This window comes from Lycium barbarum, chromosome 10 (assembly GCF_019175385.1).
Source record: "Lycium barbarum isolate Lr01 chromosome 10, ASM1917538v2, whole genome shotgun sequence".
NCBI classification, from domain to species: Eukaryota; Viridiplantae; Streptophyta; class Magnoliopsida; order Solanales; family Solanaceae; genus Lycium; species Lycium barbarum.
This window is the reverse complement of record NC_083346.1, coordinates 8529566-8552704: the sequence shown is the minus strand read 5'-3', so window position 1 is coordinate 8552704 and position 23139 is coordinate 8529566. Positions and strand designations below refer to the sequence as shown.

General features: G+C 36.7%; 1 protein-coding gene across 2 annotated transcripts; it reads left to right on the top strand.

Moving 5' to 3' along the window:
- The first annotated feature begins 323 nt into the window (after window positions 1-323).
- On the top strand, window positions 324-22167 carry LOC132614166 (exocyst complex component SEC8). Of its 2 annotated transcripts, XM_060328547.1 has the most exons (27): window positions 327-619; window positions 698-753; window positions 1937-2149; window positions 5401-5574; window positions 7381-7485; window positions 7856-7965; window positions 8268-8447; window positions 8756-8918; window positions 9060-9166; window positions 9732-10030; window positions 10170-10333; window positions 10480-10595; window positions 14746-14816; window positions 15034-15164; window positions 15248-15297; window positions 16230-16330; window positions 17579-17691; window positions 17986-18093; window positions 18527-18724; window positions 19064-19149; window positions 19709-19904; window positions 19990-20067; window positions 20898-20999; window positions 21092-21166; window positions 21382-21477; window positions 21576-21625; window positions 21716-22167. In XM_060328547.1, the coding sequence occupies exons 2-27, from the start codon at window positions 712-714 to the stop codon at window positions 21801-21803; spliced, it is 3216 nt and encodes a 1071-aa protein (XP_060184530.1). In that variant the 5' UTR covers window positions 327-619; window positions 698-711; the 3' UTR covers window positions 21804-22167. The 2 variants fall into 2 exon arrangements, 1 of the variants encoding a protein (XP_060184530.1); XR_009572198.1 differs by lacking the exons at window positions 21092-21166; window positions 21382-21477; window positions 21576-21625; window positions 21716-22167 and having other exon boundaries at window positions 324-619; window positions 19970-20067; window positions 20898-20968.
- Window positions 22168-23139: the final 972 nt, after the last annotated feature.

Below are 23139 nucleotides of genomic sequence, written 5' to 3'. Positions count from 1 at the left end.
CACTCGTAAGACGAAGGGTTTAGATAATGTCACGTGACAAAATCTGGTTGTAGTAGAATTCTGTTAGTGAGTAATTTCATATACGACCCAAAATGGTAACGACAATGACATTTTTTAGCCCAACTATTAACCAGTGATATGAACGAGCCTTTTCTGATAGGTCGATTGCATATTTAGATCTTTTTTCTTTCTTAAATATCGCGCCCAATCAAACTACATCAAATAAATCAAATAAATTGGGACGGAAGGAGGGAGTAGTATTTACTTCAAAGCCTATTTTGATACAAAAGCTTTCTTTCCTTAATGACACCGTTCACTTGAGAAGGCCAATGTAGAACCAAAAAAGAATAGTCTATGCCAGAAAAGTATTTCTCTTATAAAAATATATTAATAAAGCATACCTTAATTAATTATTAAAATTTTGACATCATCATTTCCATCACAATCTCCATCCCCATTTCAATTCTTCAGCTCTGCTCCCTTTGGAGCTTCCCTACCCCCCACCCCCACACCCCACCACTCCACCCCACCCACCCCACCCGGAACGCAGTCGTTTCACTGTTATTTAATCAGTTTACTTGTCGTACTGTTTCTTAGATCCAAATTAAATCCTTTCCCGGTAAATACAAATTTAGATTTATATTTTGAGGTTTCTAAATTGTCTTTTCTAATCCTTTGATTTTGTGATTTGGTACAGTTGAGTATATTAAGATGGGGAAATTTGATCTATTACCCATTCCTAAAGATAAATCGGTGAGTTTAATCTTAAATGTTTACTGCAATTGGAAAATTTACTACTCCTATTTATTGTTTATTTCTGGGTTTGAGATTTTGATGAATTTCACTAGATAATTTTTACTCTTTATGACCTGCTTATTTACCTTTTTTTTTTTGTTTGTTTCCTTAATTAGCTTATAATCTTTCTATTTTTGGTAACTTGTAGTGAAAGTTAGAGCACATTGGATTTTATCTTTTATTGAATATTTGAGTTATTTTTGTAGCATTTCTGTGATCATTTGCTCTATAGTAATTACCTTGTATGGGTTTTTTTTCCTTTACTTAATTAGCTTAGAATCTTTCTATTTTGGTAACTTGTAATGAAAGTTAGAGCTCATTGCATTTTATTTTTTTGTTTGAATATTGAGTTATTTTTGTAGCATGTATGTGATTATTTGCTCTAAAATAATAACTTTATATAGGGTTTTTCTTTTCTTTTATTTGAATATTGGGTTGTTTCGGACTTTCGGTAGCATTTCTTTGATCATATGCTATGTGGACTGTAGTAAACAGTGTTATCAAAAGCGAAAAGCGGAAAAAAGCTCTAAGGTCTGTTGGAGCTTTAAGTGTAAAACCGCAAATAAAGCATGGGCTTTAATGAAAAAAAGGCGCAAATGGAGAAAAAAGTACAAATATATATATGTTTAGTCTATGACTAATAATTATAAGCACGAATAACAAATATATGGATAACGAAATCGTTTTTTTTTTTTTTTTTTTAAGATAAAGTGAAATATCAATTGTTTAGTGTAGCCTCTTTAGGAAACACTCATTCGCAAGCAAAATTTTATCTTAGAGCCTTGATGATGACACTAAAGCGCACATTAAAGCAAGGCGAAGCGTTCAACATGTTTTGAGCCACGCTTTAGGGCTTAAGCTTGCTTTAAGCGTGTCTTTGACAACACCGGTGGTAAATGCTTCCTCTTTTGGTAGCTTTTAATGAATTTTATAGTAATTGTGGTTTATATGTTATTTGAATCTTGGGTTATTTCTATAGCTTTTTTTTTTTTTTCAATCACACGCTCTGTGGTAAGTAGCTTATGATCTTCCTATTCGTAATTTTGTAATGAAATAAATAGTAATTGGGTTTTATCTCTTATTAAAATTTTGGATTATTTCTGTAGCATTTGTTTGATGATATGCTTTGTGGTAATTGCAGTACTTAAGGGAGGAACTTGCTAGGGTAGATGAAAACTGGGCTGCTGCTCGGTTTGATTCACTGCCTCATGTTGTTCGTATATTAACCTCGAAAGACCGTGAAGGTGATGTCCATGTCTTAAAGGAGCAGAGTGAAATTATTGAGGAAGTTGTGGATGAAGTAGTGCATGCCTACCACGGTGGCTTCAATAAAGCTATTCAAAATTATTCTCAGGTGTCTTTTTACATCGTCCCTTATTTGTTGAATTTTGTTTAGTAGCGAATTTCCTAGATATGCAAATTTCTAGTTTCAAGCAAATGTTTATTTAACTGAACTGTCCTAGACAGAGATACTCACAGTCGTTCTGAACTTTGCTTTGGTATCTTTTCATGGATTTGATATACATTGCGAAATTGAAAAAGATATAAACAGAAAGAAAGCTCACCAGTGCAGATACATAAGATCCTGTCATCTTTACTTTCCTCATATTTATGGTGCACTCAATGACATGTACAGATGGTGGAATTAATTTTGTTGAACAGGATTCCTACCCAGTGCATGAATCTTGCATACGGGGTTTCTTTTATCTTTATCTTTTTGTCAATAGAAGTTACTCTTGTTTCTAGAAAAAATCTTAATGAAGAAAAATGTTGAAGCAATGAGTTTGATATTAGCCCTTCCTTTCTGGAAAAAGGAAAGAAAATTAAAGAATCCTATAACCAAAAAACTTGTTTTCTGTGGTAAGGTAGTAATTTATTGGTATACAAAAATTAAAGATACTTGTGTATACAAGAGAAGTATACAAAAAGTGTAGAATCCTGGAGTGTCTCCGAAAAATTATAACCAAAAAAGTTATAATTGATTGAATTCACAATATTAACGAATAACTATCTTCACTTTCAATCAACTAAATAACTATATTCTCTTATCTAATTATGAAGTTTTTACAAGAAGCTGGACATCAAAGCAAAAGAATTCCAAAAATATTAACCATATATCCATTACTTATGAGGTCAATATGTCTATCAAAAAGTAAAACTCATTGTTTTGCTATTCTCATCTCTAACCAATGCTGGCTGCCAACATACTTTTGAGCTTGGAACGAGAAGTTTCTGTTCCTTAAAAAACGAAAAGAGAAAAAGAAAATGTTTTACTGAACACATAGAAACATATGCTAGAACAATTCATTACAGCTTATTCATTCTTTCCCTCACGGTAGTGAGAGTGGTATATATTTTGAATGGCACTATTCTTGGAGAATGTAGGTATAAGGATGCTCTTAATTACTTTATAAGGTTAGTTATCAGGCTTTGATTGTCAACGTACCTTTTTATGGTTTATCACATTCTCAGGGAATTGTTCTCCGGTTTGCCACTATGGTTAAAAATGCAATAGGTGATGTAGCTTTTTATCTACTTAAGCTAGTTGTAAGACACAAGACTACTTGGCCCCAGAATACGGTTATATCGGAATGTAATTAGTTTTATTCATCGACCATCCTTTGAAGTTGATTATTTTGAGATTTACTTTGAAGAGCCTTGAGCTCCGATTCTCTAATGTATAGTGAATTACTCTTTTCTTGATCAGAAAAATTCCTGGTGCTCTGATTTAGCTGTTAGGCTATATAAAACAGTAACCTCTTTTTGTAATTCATATACCTTTTATCGATATGTTTTCTTTTGGCATAGAGTTGCACTTTCAACTCATTTAACAACCTAATGAAGCTAGCTGGAGAGGTCTCTGTTTGATTCTGGACCAAAAATCAGGTGCTTGGTGATAGATATTGTCTCTTCTATTTGTTAATTAATTTGGTGAATCTTTTGTTTTGCTAAAGGAAAATACAAAAGTTAAACCAACCTAAACATGTTGCTGTTAAGTTCATAATGTCTGAAATCAATTGAATTTAAATTTTTGGTCTTTGTGAAAGAGGAACATTTTGGTCTTATTATTCCATGAGAAGCTCTTAGTTAGGACAGAGGTTAGTTTCCCACATGCCTCTGTCTGGATCCCTAAGGTGCCGAGGAAGGTGTGCTTCTTTGCATGGCTAGCTACTAGAGGGGTGATCTTGACGGCGGAGAACCTTAGGAAACGAAAGGTTATTTGCACGAGCTGGTGCTTCCTTTGTAAGGAGACGGGAGAGGATGTGGACCATATTCTATGACTACTTTGCAAATTAGCCTCAGGGTTATAGGAGGACATCTTTAGGTGGTTTGGCGTCTCTTGGGTAATGCCTAGATCTGTGAAGGAGTTGATGTCCGGTTGGAAGAGTGGAGCTCGGAGAAGAAGGCACAAGGCTTGGAATGTCACTCCTCTTGGTTTGATATGGGTCATTTGGAAAGAAAGAAATAGGAAAGCTTTTGAAGGGGTGGAGATGAGCTTTGCTCAATTAAGGAGTAGTGTCCGAGCCCTTATTTTCTTTTGGTGCACCCATGTAGTTCCTGTTTGTATAGAAGATTGGATGTCTTTTGGAGAGAACCATAATTTGTAGGTTTCTCCTTTTTTTTGGTATACCACTTGTATACGGCCATGACCGCGTCTGACTCCAGATCAGAAGGTTGCGCATTCAATTCACGTCGGGTTCAATCCCCTGATCTTATACCTGGTCCTTCTCTTCATCAAAAAAAAAAAAAAAAAACAAACTTGTATACGGCCATGTTGGCCTTGTTATTATTAATGGAAAACATTACCTGATCAAAAAAACAAAAACAAAAAAAGGTCTTATTACAGTTGTTCTCTATAGTTGTTATGTGAAATAAAAAATGACGTAGAGCCTGTTTGAGTTAGCTGATTGTAAATAACTGATAAGTTTCAAGTGTTGAAAATGATTTTATAAATAAAAAGTTACGTGTTTGGATAAACATGTTGAAACTGATAATAAGCAGCTGTTTGCGTTTGATAAAAAGTGTTGAGAAGCTGTAATTTGTTAACTTGGCTAAAATACCCTTACATTTCCACAAAAAATTATAAATTGGAAAGTATCTTTATAAAGAAAATGGAGGAGCAGTGATATGGAGTAGAGAGGAAGTTAGGGGTTTTATTTTGGGAAAGGTATTTTGGGAATTAAAAGAAATATTAAAGAGAAGATAGTAAGTCAAACCAAAGTGCTTATAAGCTGAAAATCCATGAGTTGGGATGACCAGGTTATGACTTTAGGCTGATTTTGGCTTATAAGCACTTGACTTAAGCACTTTGTCTACCAAACGCATGGATAAGCGGAAAGGTTAATAAGTCAGTTTGACCAGCTTATAAGCTTAGCCAAACATCCTCCTATATCTGGTGAAGTTGATGCTGCTTCTGGAGTAAGCACAGAAGCGGACTTCTCTCAGCACAACTTGAAACATGGCATGTTGTTTATGTATGTAATTAGTATTATGCCAGTACTGAAGTCTAGTTTTGTGCTTTTCTTTTGCCTTTTTTAATATTCTTCTTATTCTTATATATCAAATATTATTCATCTTATTCTTTTAGTCTACTTTTACCTTCAGATTTTGCGGTTATTCAGTGAATCCACCCAAAGTATTGGTGTTTTAAAAGGTGACCTGGCAGAGGCAAAGAAGCTTCTTGGTGCCCGTAACAAGCAGTTACATCAGTTGTGGTATCGGTCTGTTACATTGCGACATATTATCTCCTTGTTAGATCAAATAGAAGGCATAGCTAAGGTCAGTTGTCTTCCTTTATAGTTCTACTGGTGTTGCTATTATTCTTGCTCCAGTCCCTTCTATATTTCTAATTAATTGCCGCATTCTGTCTATGTTAAGAATGGATACATGGATACTAGCATTAAAATAAATGTCTAAACTACTAGTTACCAAGAAATGTCTAAACTGCTCTGTTTGGAAGATAATTAGAGCCTTTTATATCTGTGAGTGGACTCAGAAGCAGAAAATTATAAATGGTTTTTGAAAGAATTTTATAAATAACAGCCAAGCACTAAGACAGTGCTCGTGATGACATGGTCTGGGATCTGCTTATACAGAGCAAAAAGAAGGTTGCCCATCTGTACAAAAAAACCTAATCCTGTGCTGAATGATGTAATCTAGCACACTGTCGTCATCCTTTACATCTTGAAAGTCGCTCCAAAAAACCAAAAATCATAGACATCTGAAGTTGGATTCTACTTCTAAGCAATTGAAGGATTCAAAACATAGAATTGCAATATCCCATAAAGAGTAAACATAGTTTTAGTTTGTCGATATAGTACACTATCAGATAGCTTGATCTGTGGCTCTGCCGCTCTGCCGCTCTGTGCTATGAATGTGAAGCTATAGAAGGACCTTTAGCGCATCTTGTTAAATCGCCATGTGTTTTACTGGCTGTGTTTAAGTGATTAATCCAATAGAAACAGTCGCGCATGTGTCTAAATTACATCAATCATATAAACTTATCCCAAAAAAGGAAAAAATTAAATACATAGAGGTCAGTTCTCAGGATTCAATTATGATAAGTAGCTCATCGCAGTTGGAAGTCGTGATACAATCTATCCTCTGTTTGACATGTGAATATTTCAACGAAATTTCTCCCTTTCCTTTTTATGCCTTTCTCTCTCTTCTTCTGCATTAGAGTAACGTAATGACCTGATGCTTCTTACACATGTGAGAAGATGCTTGACTAGAATTATATTCTCCTCCTAATCAGATAAAAGGAAAGGCTAGCTCTAGTATTGCCTGGTGGGTAAGTTCAGTAAAAAGATGAGGCATTGTTGATTGGTATAGGTGAGCTTGACAGGAAAATATGCGGGTGGTCGTCTGCTCTACGGTTTTACTGTATTCTCTATTGTCATTAAGGCTCACAGAGCTGAAAGAATTCTCTATTAAGAGTATTAGGGTGGGAGAGGCTAGCTTGACGATAAACTGTTAAACCCATCCTTGTGGGGAGCTCAAGTTTGTTCTTAGCTCTCAATAACTCTTTGTTTTGATAACCGTGTGTCCGGGCCAACTTGCGCGCACCTCGACTAATTCCACGGGATACCTGCCACCTCCCACTAGCAATAGGTACCAGGTAACTCTGTCCACCAAGGCTAGAATAGATGGGAATAAATCACCTAGTGTTTTGTCTCAGCTGGGATTTGAACCTGAGACCTCATGGTGCTCAACCCACTTCATTGACCACTAGGCCACACCCTTGGGTCTCAGCTCTCAATAATGAAAACGCTCTGTGACTTTTTTCAAGTCTATGACGTTACTTCAACTTTTATTAAACTTCATCTGAGCACTTGTTCTTCCCCAGTTGTGGTATGCGTTTTTCATCTTGGACTTGCCTTATATTTATATTATGTTCTTGGCCTCTCAAATGTTTTGGATGTTGCGGTCCCCCCAGAGACATCCTGTACAAGCAATTTTAATCAAGAAGAGGCTTCACGTGTTGATGATGCTATGCAGATTCTCAGAGTTCTTTCAGCCTTTTATTTTATCATCATTATCCATCTTCATTCTTGTTGATGCATTACCTTGTCTTTTCTGCCACAGGTTCCTGCTCGTATTGAAAAGCTGATTAATGAAAAGCAATTCTATGCTGCCGTGCAGTTGCATGTTCAATCAGCTCTTATGCTTGAACGGGAAGGCCTTCAAACGGTGGGTCAATAAAAACTTCATACTGGTTCTACATTCACACTTTCCCTGTGGCTGCTTGAAAGAGACCGTGGACAAACTTTCAGCATACTGAGTTTTTCTTGGTCACATGGATCAAATTTCTCTACCATGTTCATGATACCTAGTTTGCAATCTGCGTTAAAACCGATTTTGTTAAAAGAGGCAGCTTTTTGTTCTATAGTGCCATTGCTATTACAAATGCTGCTTCTAATGTGGTCGTCACATTTCAAGTTGATAAACAAGTTTTTAGCACTAATCTCTTGTAGAGTTGTAACATTTTTTTGTGGCAGTTCTTACTCAGTGCTGAAAGGATGGCTTGGTGTACTTACTGTATATTGTTGGCATCATACAGGTTGGTGCTTTACAAGATGTCAGATCTGAGTTGACAAAGCTACGAGGAGTTCTCTTCTATAAAGTCTTGGAGGATCTGCATGCCCATCTTTATAATAAGGGTGAATACAGGTACATATCATTTACCCTTGGTCTATATAAACCTTCTTGCTGTTTGAGGTTGTATTCATGTCAAGTATTTCATTGTTTGTGACCTCTAGCAATGCAACTCGATATTCTGTATGTTGAGATACATAATTGGGTGATTAACTAATTTGTTTGTGCTTGGAACTAACGAAGCACAATTTTGGAGGTGATTCTTCTTGTACTTTGTTATCCTCAACTTTCTGTTGAGATTAGCCACATGTTTTTTATTTAGATTTTAATTTCAGATGTTGCTTTATATTTGCTTAACATTGACCTTACCTTTGCAGTTCTACTCTCTTCAGTATCAGTGAAAGGGATGATGAAGTACCCACTACTGTAGCTGTACCATTGTCCATGAACAACTCACAGCCTCTCTCTCGAAGAACTAGGTTGCTAAAAGGTGACAATCAGTTTGGTTCATTTGGAGCTGGTGATGGATCTCACAGAACTAGCTCTATTGATGGCAGGTAAGACAAAAAGAAAATTTTAAGTGATGTTGTTCTGTTGATAATATCATCCTCAATATTGTTGCAGATGACCACATGTCAATCTAGATCTACCTCTTCATTGGTTTCATCTTTAAGTGAAACTCGATAGCATCCTCCATAAACACCTTTAAGTGACAATTTAACTTTATCATTCTTTTGGTAGATTTCTGCATTTATTCCTCTTCTGATAGTTTAACTTTATCAGTCTTTTGGTAGATTTCTCCATTTATTCCTCTTCCTGGTGCAAATGGTAGCAGCTGAGTTCCTTTCTTCTGCCTTATTTGCAGCTCCCAAGTAGAAGGTCATGATGAGGATGGCGAAGATACTGTGTCAGATGGCTATCCTACCTCTTTAAGGATTAATGGCACTGAAGGTGCTTCGAAGGATGTAAAAATTGTCTCTCATCACGTTCCGACATGGCTTTCAGATTCTACACCAGATGAATTTGTTGTAAGAAAGATGCCAAACCCAGCTAGTTTTGGGGTTGTGGCGTAGTTGATTGACTGATATAAAGTTGCCTTCTGCATGCTTGTAAATATCAAAATTCTTATATATTTATAAGAGTTCTAATGCTCCCAATTTCAAATGTAGGAAGCAATCAGGAAAACTGATGCTCCATTGCATGTGAAGTACTTGCAGACCATGGTTGAGTGTCTTTGCATGCTTGGGAAAGTTGCAGCAGCAGGAGCCATAATATGGTTAGTTCCCATGTTCACTCTTTTGGGCCAATTGGAAGCAAAGCTCTGAATTTGATTACCTGCATACTCATCTTGTTCAGGCAGAGATATGTTTTAGAATGACCTCGTAGCCTGGGGGTTGCAAATAGGTGCTAACCAAAAGGATTACCTGTCGTGGGAGAGGTGATTTTGCCAACCACAGAGAAATGATCAAAGGAAGGTCGTAAATCTCTGCTGGACAGTGGAGACAGAGGAGCTCTTTTAAAACTAGTACACGAACTGGCTAAGATCCAATTTTTCAGTACGGCAAACCATGTCAATTAAAGGATGCCACTCAAGGTCTTAAGGCAAATAAACAAATTTCTGTTAATGCTTGAATACAATGCTAATGACGATTACCAGAACTTTGATTTGATCTTTGCTCTAAATTATGATGATTTCACTTGTTTACTTTTCATGATTGAATTGGTTGAGTCTTATATTTGTTTCTATCTTTCGGTATAGGGTTATCTTCTTCATGTTTCATTTGTGGTATTTGAATATGTAGTCTCTAATTACTCTTTTTTAATTGTATTTGTTTCAACAGCCAAAGGTTACGACCTACTATTCATGAGATAATCACAACAAAGATCAAAGCTCATGCAGAAAATGCTTCACGACCTCGCATTGGCCAGGCTGCTCAAGCAGCCATTACAGGTCTTCACTATCTCAAAGGGCAGTTGGAGAGTTTTCAGTCATCAAAACAGAAGCATCAAAATGGGATATATCTCGCAGTGCTACTAGCTGTCAGCCCCGTTTCACCTGTCATGGCTCCTACAGGAACAGCACAGGCTGCTGCAAAGGAACTCCTTGATTCAATTCTTGATACTGTTGTTCATGTATTTGGTAAGTGATATGGTCTTGCAAATTTCTTCATCCTTTTTTTTCTTTTATTTTTTCCCTTATTGATTTTGCTTCTAGTAGTCTGCATTCAGTTCCACAATCTTTTACTTTTGGTTTGTGATTGCAACTGAACAATTTCCAGAGAACCATGTTATTGTTGGAGAACTTCTTGAGTCAAAGTGCGCACAACAAGTTGACTTGAACACGCCTAAGTCCATTCCTACAGACATTAGTTGGAACCCTGATTCAGATGGATCTCATGCCACTGGAGGCTATAGTATTGGCTTTTCATTGACTGTCTTACAGGTCAGTTTCTTCCATGTCAATCATTTGCATTCTGATGCCCAAGATCCCTCTAGTTGGTTGGAGTATAGATATATGGTGTAGTAACAAAGCAGTGCTCATTCGATTATGGATGATACAGATATTCACTAATGCTATTGTGCAAACAGAGTGAATGCCAACAACTCATATGTGAGATCCTGCGAGCTACTCCAGAAGCTGCATCTGCAGATGCTGCTGTCCAAACAGCAAGACTTGCAAGCAAGGCCCCTTCAAAGGATAAGAGGCAAGTTAGTGGACTGCTTATCACTGTTGTCCTAAAGCTTGTGATCTCTATGTTTTATGTTATTTTATTTTCCTGTCTTCTTCTCTTTTAATTTAACTTAATTTATCTTTATATTGAAAATCTGTTTGCTTTTGCTCCTATTTCCCGTTTTCTTTGTTTTATTGGTTGTCCTCTTCTGGTTCTTTCATTTGGGGTGTTTACTATGTTGAGGGGAGGAATTGGTTGAATTCATGTGCATTAATTCAGACAACTAGTCAAGTCCCGTTTTGACGTATCTCTTGATACTTCTAACCAAACTGGATTGACCTAAGTGCTGACTGATGTAGCCCAATTCTCTTAGTGGGTTAGAGTATCTGGAAGGTGGCAACCGCTCATAAACTTGAATCAGTCATCCTTTTTTATATGTTGCAAATTATTAGTTAGTTAGGATTACAAGATGGATAAACCAAAGGCGTTTGATTATTATGGAAGAGATAATTGACAGAGCAGTGATAACATTCTGAAGCTAGAAGAGGTAGCCAAGCTGGAAGGAGATCTTGGAGACAGAAGTCAGGTGCTTATGGCTGAATCAAAGTGAAAGACAACAGTTTATTCGCAGAATGGCAAATGTCATGAAAGATGGAATCACATTTAAAGGCCGAGTAGGGGAGATAACTAAAGACCCAGATTTCGTCAGAAGAGATTCTGAACTCTTATAACTAGCTGTATCATGAGACTGAGGGATGGAGGCATACTTATATATGGACACAATTCCCAAAATATCTACTGGAGAAAGTAACTGAAATGGCCATTCACGGGGGAAAAGCCCTAGAAGTGGTGAAAAACTGAGATGGCTTCACAATTAAGGATGATTTGCTGAAGGCTCTTTATCCGAATAAAAGGATTTGCTGAAGGATGTAAGTTACTTTCATCACTTGGAATGTTAACAGAAGAGCTTAAATGCTTCATACATTGCACTAGTTCCCAAGAAATGTGAAATAAAAGAACTAAAGGAGTTTAGGTCTATTGATGATTCCCAAGAAATGTGGAATAATGCCTTAAGAAGTCATAAAATGGTGAAACTGAGAGGATAAATATTCTAAGGATTCAACAAATAGGGGGACACGTGATGGAGCGACTTTTTGGATTTGAGATTTAGAAGGGGTTTTCAAGATTGGGAAGTGAGTGAGTTTCAAAGATTGATAGAATTGCTTTATAGGCAAGTCAATTTGGTGGATAATCCTGATGTGTGGTGGTGGGCCCTAGAAAATAATGGAGTGTTCTTTGTGAAGTCTTTTTATGAGAAACTTTTGGTTAGGGAGGAGGTTGATTTCCCATGTAATGCAATATGGGTTCCAAGTGTGCTGAGGAAGGTGTGTTTCTTCACCTGGCTAGCCACTAGAGGGGTGATTTTGATAGCGGAAAATCTTAGAAAGCGGAAGGTTGTTCGTGTCAATTGGTGTTACATGTGCAAGGAGGCGGGCGAGAACGTGGATCATCTTCTTCTACATTGCGGTTTTACCATGAGATTATGGTGGGATATGTTAAAGTGGTTTCAAACTTCTTGGGCAATGCCAAGAAGTGTGAAAGAGTTGATGGTCAGTTGGAAGAGGCAAAGAGCGGGAGAGAGGAGAAGACGAAGGGCTTGGAACGTGGTTCTGCTTGCGTTGATATGGGTTGTTTGGAGAGAGAGAAATAAGAGAGCATTTGATGGAATAGAGTCGAGTTTCTCTCCGTTGAGGAGTCATCTTCGCTCTCTTATTTTCTTTTGGTGTAAACAAAAAGTTCCTTGTAGTGTAGATGATTGGGCGGAGTTTGTAGAGAATCATATCTGTAGATGCTTTATCTTTTGGTATATACCTTGTATACGGCTAGTTTGGCCATGTTTATGAATGAAAATACCTTTACTTGATTAAAAAAAAGTATTCTAAGGCATTATCATTGCGAAAAGTGCGAATAGAAACACCAAATTGATTTTCTATTTCAGTACAAAATCTTTGGAATATAGAAAACAATTGGAGCACATCTTTCTTTGATAAAATTCAAGTACATTTGAATAATCATCAATGAAACTAGCAAAATTCGAAGGTTGAACTGTCTCTACTAGGATCCCATATATCAGAATGAACTAAAGAAAAGATCATACTTTGCACAACTCTCAGCACTACGTGGGAAGGTGGCTCAGGTATGTTTCCCAAGCTGCACGATTCACAATCTAATGTAGACAAACTAGGCATAATCTTCTGTAATGGATAAACTAGATGTCCCAAACGTCTGTGAATTTAGTCTGGTGAATCGGTAAGTGGACATGTTGTGGAGGAATTGGGAGAGTTAAGGTAGTAAAGGCCTTGTGATTCATGCTCTGTTCCAATCGTCTGTCCCGTTCTGCGGTCCTGCATAACAACAAAATCATGTAAGAATATTATGGCACAACTCTGGGGTATGAGTCAAACGACTAACAAATGCAAGATTAAGAGGACAATCAGGGACATAAAGAACAAAATTTAGAGTGACTGGCTAGGGAATAAGCTTTGTCCAACTCGTTTTGCTTTTGTTTGGAATACATTGGCTAAAGTAAACGTTGGAAGAGATTGCGAGTAAACCATATGAGACAAAAGTGATTTATTACTAGAAATATGAGCAGAAGCGCTTGAGTCCGTAGCCCATGGTACAGGAGTGTTACTGTGAAACACAAGCAACAAGATTACTAGCAACAAAAGTGTCGAGCAACAGAGGCTACTGTGGAGACGTCTGCTTACTTATACCGAAGGCGCTCATTATATTTCCCTTCCGTTAAAGAAAACCCCTAGTTACCTGCCTATCGGTCCTAGCAATATTAGTATTTTTGGGCGGTCATTCATGCAATGAGTCGCATACTTCACGAGTGTGTTCATGCTTACTATTGTAACTAAAATCGAGATCCTCTAAAACGATTTCCTCCTCATTGATTCTCCATGGTCCGAGATGTTCGATTTTTCATTGTCTGAGATGCGAGAACAGATGAGTCAACAGTTTATGATGATACTACTGTGTACTGGGCCGCGCAGCAAGGCCAAGTACTCCAAAATAACGCCCACAAGCCATCTGAATTTTGGGCCTAAGAGTTGTTTAAATGGCATCCAATTGCTGAACAGATGCTTCACTTTGGGCATTTTGTAGTTCTCCTGTGGAAATTCATATTTCACTTTGGCTCTTGGAAATACATCCAATTTTAGTTGGTGACAGTGACAACATTAGGTAAAGGAGAAACATAAAGTACAGTCAAACCCCTCTATAACATCTTTGGGTACGAAATTTTTCGGCTAACAATGGTTGTTATATACCTATAACAGCATTGACATTTAAATAATACTTCGCTATTATAGGCAAAAAAGATGCATACATAAAATCTAATTTTCATTTTTAATTGCCAATTCTATACTTAATCACACTTTGTATAATGAAGGAAAATTGTTTGATTTTGAATATATATATATATATATATATATATATATATATATTCATATGATATATTTTTGTCATAAATAGTGTATTAAATGATCAAATATTTGGTCAAAATCTCTCTGCGCTTATTATTGGTAATCATAGATATTCTATTTTTATAAAGATGGTTAATTATTATATTACCAAAAAAAGAAGAGAGCTGTTATATGGGGTGTAATTTTACAAAGAACGTACTGTTATAAAGTTGGCTGTTGCTGTTATAGGTGAAATGTTGTTATAGAGAAGTAAAATATAACATAAAATTAAAAAAACAATAAATTTATTTTTCAAAATCCTTTTTTGGGTCGAGCTCGTCGCACCGGGCTTGCCTAGTGCAGGTTATCTCTCCTGTGTGGTTTGCGAGCTATTGCACAGAAGCTGGGTTTACCATATGCGCACCCAAAGGGTAGCGGCTACGGGTTCCCATGTCATCAAAGGAAAAAAAAAACATAAAATCGGTGCCGAAAAAATTTGACTGTTATAGAGAGGTGCTGTTATAGAAAGGTCTGACTGTATTACTTTTTCTAGAGTAGTGGACTGTTGTAGAAGTTGGATATTTTATGCCATCACATAGTGTTCAAATATTTCTTCTTTTATGGGAAAGGCACTACTTTTGTTCTGTTAGCCATTGTATCTCAACTTTCTCTCTAGTTAATAATGGACCATCTTTGATTCGTATTGATTACAGGGATGGGTCAGAAGATGGGCTAACATTTGCATTTCGTTTCACAGATGCTACTGTATCCATTTCAAATCAAGGTATGTCAGGAGGTTTACCAAAACAACAAAGTATATTGAGTTTTAGATTCGTTTTTTTTTTTTTTTGGGGGGGGGGGGGGGGGGGGGCTTTATTACATGTCTATTTTCCTACTGATCTTGCTACTAAACTAATGACTGGCGAGAAAGATTCTTATTGCACCTTCATCTCTTGTTTTGGTTAGTTTAATGATTTGACTCTATAACAATTTTCACCCAGGGGTTGACCTCATTAGGCAAGGATGGGGTAAGAGAGGCTCCAATGTACTCCAAGAAGGTTATGGTACATCAACTATTTTACCTGAGCAGGGAATTTATTTAGCAGCCTCGATATACCGACCTGTTCTTCAGGTTTGATCTAATCATAAAGCTATAATCAGTCCAAGAGTACTGGAAAGTTCTTTACTAATTTTACTCCAACATTCTATCAACAGTTCACAGATAAAGTCGCTTCCATGCTGCCACAGAAGTACTCACAACTTGGGTAAGCTCGATTTTATTGTACCTTATCTTTGTTTGATGGGATCGTGTTCTTAATTCTTATGTGAATGTAATGGTCATAGATAATAAGTAACCTTCTTTTCACATTGATCCCGCCAATGTATAAGCAGTGAGCTATTTGCTGCATAATTTGTAATCTGGACTATAATCACTTAAGCTTTGAAATGAATTCTAATACTGTGAAGACGAAGTATTAAAACCTGGTTAGTGGTTAAAGCTAGCTGCAAAGAGATGATAGAAGGGAAAATAATTTAATAGAAGGACTTTTAGGAATAATATAGGCTGTCTTTCTCATGACTTGTACAATAACTACTTTATACCAGGTATTCATATCTCACTAGTTCCTCCTATAGGATAGAGAGATTTATCCTAGTCTCTTGCTCACGGTGATGCTGATGATACAGGCATGCTCTTAAACCTTTTGCATTCATGTTTGCTAACACAAATGATTACCAATGGTACACACTGGAATACAAACCAGAAAGGGTTCACCATTTAGCTGTTACACACAAACAGATTATTACCAATGAGATACTCTAGAATACAAACCTGAAGGCTTCATCGTTAAGCTGTACACTCAAACAAAAGATCTCCATTTCCTTCTACATAAACTGTTGAATTGCCCCTATACCAACATCAGTTGCTAACAGTCGCTAGCACCTCTCAGATTTTAAAGTTGTATGGTATTTTTGCAGCACATGCCTGAGAAGAAGCTGCTGCTAATGTGTTTGTAACAGGTTTTAGTTGTTAGGTTAATGCTAGTGGTATCACATCTTCTACGTTTCGTTTAGGAACATTAAATGCACTTGCAACCATGTTATTTGCTCCCAATAGAGGTTGCATCAGCAATATTGCAGATCCATGTTTCATGATAATCTGACACTCTTCCTGCACTTTGACTTATAATTATTGTAGGAATGATGGACTTCTGGCATTTGTGGAGAACTTTGTGAAGGATCACTTCTTACCGGCAATGTTTGTTGATTATCGGAAAGCTGTACAGCAGGCAATATCAAGCAAGTCTCTTTAAAGGCTACATTCTCTGCTAGCTAATTAGAGTTATTAAAGTTGCAATGTACAATCGTCTGTTGGTAAAAACACAACATAGGGATTTTAATGGTAAACAAGAAGAAGAAAGCATGCTTATGTTAAATGGGAAAATAAGCAAAAGTGAATATTGAATTGCATGTTGTTATCAAAAAGAATATTGCATGAGATTTGAAGATGTGGTACATATTGATGAGACAAGTCCTAATCCAGAAAGCTGTCATTGTTTTTAAAATATCCAGCCAAATACCTTCAAAGAGCACCTTTGATTGCTACTTGTTGCAAAGTTAATTGAGTTCCCTGGCCACATCCTCAAATTGCAACTAGTGACATATTTCCTTAGCATCAATAACCTTCCTTGCATGAGATTTGAAGATGTGGTACATATTGATGAGACAAGTCCTAATCCATAAAGCTGTCATTGTTTTTAAATATCCAGCCAAATACCTTCAAAGAGCACCTTTGATTGCTATTTGTTGCAAAGTTAATTGATGCGGATCTTTGAGTCTGATCTCAAAAGTTCCCTGGCCACATCCACAAATTGCAACTAGTGACATATTTCCTTAGCATCAATAACCTTTCTTGTCTGGTGCTGCTTAGTTCTCAGTCGTGGAGTTCTGCATCTATCTGTCCATGTATAACATATGAACAAGTGGTGTTACTAAATAATATGCATAAAAGAATAGGCATCAACAATACTAGCTCTTGGCCAGTGTATTGGGGTCTTCAACCTTTATTCGACGTACCGTGAGAAGTGCAATGAATGACAGTTACTTGATAGTCTTACTTATTAATCACCATTTGAAGTTTGGCTTTAGTAAATTTAAATGGAGTTACATTTATATTAGAACATATTAAGTACCTCTAATAATCTGCTAGAGCATAGGCTTGGTTTGGTGGTAAGAGCGCAACATGTGATATGTGGGTTAAGCACATGTCACAAATTCAAACCGTGCCACTGACAAAAGCCTGGTGTTTAAGTGGAGAAAGGTAGAGAGGCAGAAGACCACTGTACACTAAGTTTTGAATCGTGTGCGACTGGTCCCTAGGGATTTCTCCGTTATAAAAAAAATCAGCTAGACCATATTTAGAGATGGAGTTTAAGGTGATGCTTAATATTCCAATTTTCCTCAAATGTACTAAAATATAAAATCTGCTTGCATTGTTGAATTATTCTACTATGCTATGAAGTTGTAATACTTAAAGTTCTCTTATAGGCCCAGCGGCATTTCGTCCACGCGCGCATGCTGTCACATCTTATACCCCATTGGTTGAGAAAGGTCGACCAATCTTGCAAGGACTTTTGGCAATAGATTTCTTAGCAAAAGAGGTACTATATGTTCAATACTTTTTCTGATAAATCCTGTATATTTGTCATTTCGTTGTTTTCAAGCAGTCAAGTGCCTATCTGTTCTATGCTGCTAGTAAGTATGAGCGATGTTAACCTCATAAATTGTTGTATACAAGTGAAGACATCGTTATTTTTGTCCTCTTATGATACCTTCAGTGTTTCGATTTCATTTGGTCTCCGTCTTTTCTCTCATTGGGCTGCATGCCTGGTTAATATTTTTCCAGTTCTCTTACTTGATCAGTCTCCAGCATTTAAATATTTACATTCACACAGGTGCTTGGATGGGCACAAGCAATGCCAAAGTTTGCTGTTGCTCTTGTGAACTATGTTCAAACTTTTCTTGAAAGAACATATGAAAGATGTCGCACTTCATACATGGAGGTTTGAACAATTCCTTCTCCTTTGATGGTTGTTCGAGTATAGGTAGCTGGGGTGCTAATCAACATTTCTTGTTATCTGGAGGATTGTCTATGGAATGGAAGCATCAGTTCTTTATTGTTCTTTACTCAGAATGACTCCATATATTCAGAAGATGGGAAAAGATGTCTTTTCAATATACAAGAAGATCTTTACAGCTAATGTCTAAATGAAAAGTTTCCAAACAACAAACAAATCAGAGAGTTGCCTTATGAGAGTCCCCCTAATTCTTATATCTTCATGTTTTATTATCTTTTTCCTCATAAAAGGGGAAACTTTCACTTTGTGGGGCATAGTTCAAAAATGGAGTAGAGTACCGAAGTAGAATATTATTAGGTTGCCTCAATTTCTCTTTCCAACTTTATTCACTTGACAATCCTATATCTTATTTATTCAGGCAGTTCTTGAGAAGCAAAGTTATATGCTCATTGGCAGACATGACATTGAAAATCTGATGCGACGTGATCCAGCCAGTGCATGTTTACCCTGTTCAATTGGTGAGCTTAACACAGAAAATGGTGCTGCCAATGGTGAAAGTTCAGAGGTTGAAATGGAAATCAGTGATGCATTATTGAATTTGCGGCCAATCAGACAGGTATCTGTGGCTACATAGACAATAGCTAAAGAGGGTTTATGTTTTTGTCAGGATGATCAGTAACAGACCTATTAGAAATACAATGTTAATTCTAATTGAAAATGAAGTAGAAGAGGAAGATGAATACTAATGTGAAAAGAAGTGGAGTTATTACATGGTGCATTACCCCATAAGTGAGATGAATCTGAAAATAATGGAGTGATATATGATAGCATAGAGCTGACATTGATTCAGCAAACTTGGCAAGTGAAACAGTTTGAGATAATGTACTCTGTGCAGTGTCATTTTTTTTTTTTTTTTTTTGTATGTTGATAAGCTAGTTTCAATTCATTTTTGCAGGATCACTTGATTCGTGATGATAACAAGCTAATTTTACTGGCATCTTTAAGTGATTCATTAGAATATGTTGCTGATTCAATTGAAAGGCAAGTTCTCAAGTCTTTTTGCATTTTTGTCCTTCATTTTGAATGTTTGCTTTAGTCGGGAGTACAGAGTTTTTCATGGGTTCTCACATAGTTAGAGAGAGCACAATAGATGCCGCATATTTACCTATCATTCGTCATTACCAATCAGCAGTAACAACTGTTGGGTGTCTTCCTTTGATACTCCTAGTAGACATCTCATCTCAATACTTAGAACGTTCTAAATTTACTTTGACCACATGTCTTCTATTGGAAACAAAAGAAAGCAGTTGTCTTACTGAAAGGAAGAAAAAGGTTTTCTAGAGAAAAGAAGGAAAAGTTGTCTTGAAAACACACACACCTGGACATTGGTACCCATAAAATTTCTTCATCTGTCTTCTCTCCCCCTCACAAGCTCTTTCTCCTCCCTGCGGTGGTTGGCTAAATGCATCATTTCTTATTAGGGGAAGCTTTGACATTGATTATTGTTTGAATATAATGAAATTTTTGGTACAACTGAGTACTGTTTGAACTTTGAATACCTTTTTATGGCTTGTCAACTTTTTTCTGATGCAAATTACAGGCTTGGGAAGATCTGCAATAGCACATCAAATCAGGTTGAAGAAAATGGGGGGAAGAAAGCTCCAAAGCATTCTAGAACAAGCAGTTCGCCTCCAAAGGATTTGGCATCTTTTGCTGCAGAATATAAGAAACTTGCAATTGATTGCCTCAAGGTTCTTCGTGTCGAGATGCAATTGGAGACTATTTTCCATCTGCAGGTTTGTGGCATGTGTGGTGATTCCATTAACTTTGTTCTGGAAGAGGTAGTATTTACAACCAACAGTGTGAGCAACTATTTTACAGGAAATGACGAGTAAGGAATACCTGGATGATCAAGATGCAGAGGAGCCGGATGATTATATAATTTCATTAACTTCCCTGGTAAAGTTCTCTTCAGTCTTTAGTGTATAACAACTTTTCCTATCTTTTTCTGGTAATAATCTCTTTCCTTACCCTTACAAACTCTCCTTATAGTAGTAACGATGTGTGGATGTTGTTATCTACCACATGATCTCTATCTTCTCCTTTGAGATTCGAATTCTCACTTTGTGGATGAGCTAAACTTGAATGCTGACTGTTCTCTTGGGAGGGTAGTATGACGATATCGTGTTTCGTCTGTTTTTGTTTTTATATCCCGACTTCGTTACAGGGTCTCATACCTCCTCAGTGCCCCATATGTGATATTAATTCTAAAGAAATATTAGAAAATTCACTTAGAAGATAAAGTTTTATCCAGTGCCAAAAATTCTAAACACTTGAAGAGTAACTTAGGCTTCGGGGACCAGCTTATATGGTGAGTTTAGAACATGAGTATATAAAAATGGTACTGCCATTTGGCCAATTGACTAATAACTTTCCTTCTGCAATGGCCTCATGTGGTCTTTAAAATAAATAAGAAGTAAAAGTCGTTCAGAGAGGTGAATGGCATGGAGTACAGAGGAGGAAAATCATCTCACAATGTTTTGTTGTGTAGCTTCTTCCAGTAGACTTGAGAAACCATTGAAGTCAGATGACTAAGCTTTCATTTTTTTCTTTAGCATAGTAGTCGTTCAGAATTCATCCTTTGGTTTGCTTTCTTCTAATTGCTTCTTTTTGGGTTTGTTATTAACCGATTGAAGATTATTGTCCATTTCGATTTAGTTGCTCATTCTATTGGAATCAAAGTTACAGAACCAATTCTTTCTATGTTTTCTCTGGTTTCTGTAATCCAGATAACACGCCGGGATGAGGAAATGGCACCCTTCATTACAGGATCAAGGCGGAACTATATATTCGGCGGTATATGTAGTGTTGCTTCAAATGCATCAATCAAGGTCTGGATAGAGCGGTTCTGTTGATTAAATTCTGATATTCAATTGAATTTTCGACCACCTCCCATCTTATTCTTCTCTTTATTTCTTCCTAGGCTTTGGCTGATTTGAAATCTATCAACCTGTTTGGAGTTCAGCAAATATGCCGTAATTCCATTGCACTGGAACAGGTGGTTTCTCTTTCCTTGAAAGGATTTCCTTATGGTGTTTCCATTTAGTGAGCTAAATGCAATTCAATTAATTTGATCTCTAAATTAACACCTCAACGGAACCAATCTGCCTACTCATTGATTCGATGTAATTTTCATTTTTCTTTCTAGCTTCGATGCTTGCGTTTTTATTTTCTCACACAGCATAGCTAATAGTTTCCTTCCAAGTTGTTTAGGCTTTGGCTGCTATCCCCTCAATTGACGGTGAAGCTGTGCAGTTGAGATTAGATCGTGTTAGAACGTACTATGAGCTGTTGAACATGCCATTTGAGGTAATTAAGTCTGCAAGTTCATGTCGTTTAATTTTCTGATGTCATGCTTCTGATTCGTAGTTGCAACATGTGTGTAACTTTTGAGCTCTTTTTCGCAGGCCCTACTTGCATTTATCGCGGAACATGAGAACCTGTTTTCATTTGCGGAGTAAGTATTTTGATGTTAGTGCAGTTAATAGATGTGACAATTGGGCTACAAGGGGTAATGAAAACAAAACATTCAATGTCTTCTCTTCAGGTACTCTGATCTTCTAAAGGTTCAGGTCCCGGGTAGGGAAATTCCAGTTGATGCACTAGATCGTGTAGTTGAAGTTTTGCCCCGCTAATTCAAACTGAAGTGCAGAGCACTGCCTTTATTGGAATTTGCTGGACAGGAGTGTTTGCAGATTGATTCGTTTTATGTTGCAGAGCTTTGTGAAGTATAGGCATATGTATAGATGGTTGGCTAAACATGAACTGGAAGTAAATGCATGGATAGAAGCTTAACCAGAATGTTTTGGTCAGGGCTGTTAGACTTAATGTTGTTATTATTCTTTTTGTAGTCATATTCTTTAGTGTCCTACATCATTTTTGGCCAAGCTTTGATTTTCTTCTTGTTCATATGAAGGGCTTTTCTTTAGTTTGGATGAAATGAATCATGTCTGTAAAATTCTGTATTGAGTAATAAAAGATTTCGCTTCAAACGCTGAATGTAAGTGGATCATCAACCCACTCTCTAAGAAAAAGTACGTAAGGGATATGCCTTCCTATCTCATGTCTCGAGCAAGAGATTTGTTCCCATTTTTTGGAACAAGAGGTGTTTTCTGACCTTTATCTTTAATGATTCAGTTTGAGGTCAATTCTTTTGGTAAGAGCTTCCAATAATATTTTTAGTTCTAGTATCTAGCTTCATTGGCTCCCTCTTTGTATGTAAAGTGAATTATGCAAGTTGAAAAGAAAACTATTTCTGAATCAACACTTGGAGCTGTGATAGATTGTAAACAATCTGATATGATAAGTTTGGTTTTTCCTTACATGCATTTTGGTTTGTTGAAAAATGTACAAACCAGTAGTCGTGAGCTCTATAGCTCGGCCTCTCCAAAAATGATGTTACACTCATATCGGATCCTTTAAAAATGCCCTACTTATGGACGGTTCTTGTACACCAATGACATTTTTAAAGAGGAGCAACATCAGATTGAGCTTACGCACCAATGACATCTTAAAAAAGTTGGAGCAACATTGGCTTGTGAGCTTTCTTCATGGTGTAATCCAGCAACAAGAAGGACGATCTTTATTTTAGTTTATTTTTGTCCGTAGAAAGTGGGTGGTAGAGTGGAATGAACACACAAGATTCATGTTGATTATTTCAATTTGTTCATGACTGAGGTGTAGTGTTTGCAAGTCAAACAATGGAAATTCCAATGCAAAAAAAATGGTTATGATATTTTAAAATCATTTTAAAATCAGACTTGGAATTTACAATTTTTTTTTTTTTGGCCAATGGCAAGAGTATGGAAAATGCAAGGGCACAAAGGATACCAACCTAATTTTATTGATTCAGTGAAGATCTAGTCAACAATTACAGTGCAGTATGTATCAAAGGTGGGATGTAGATCATATCTTATTGGTTCATCCAAAACCAATAGCTTAAGCTCGGATCCTGTATATATACTTAAAAAT

Coding starts and splice junctions, on each gene's coding strand:
- LOC132614166 (XM_060328547.1), top strand. CDS start 712: ATGGGGAAATTTGATCTATTACCCATTCCTAAAGATAAATCG. Junction 20,068..20,897: donor TAATTTCATTAACTTCCCTG/GTAAAGTTCTCT, acceptor TCTGTAATCCAG/ATAACACGCCGGGATGAGGA. Junction 21,478..21,575: donor TGTTGAACATGCCATTTGAG/GTAATTAAGTCT, acceptor TCTTTTTCGCAG/GCCCTACTTGCATTTATCGC.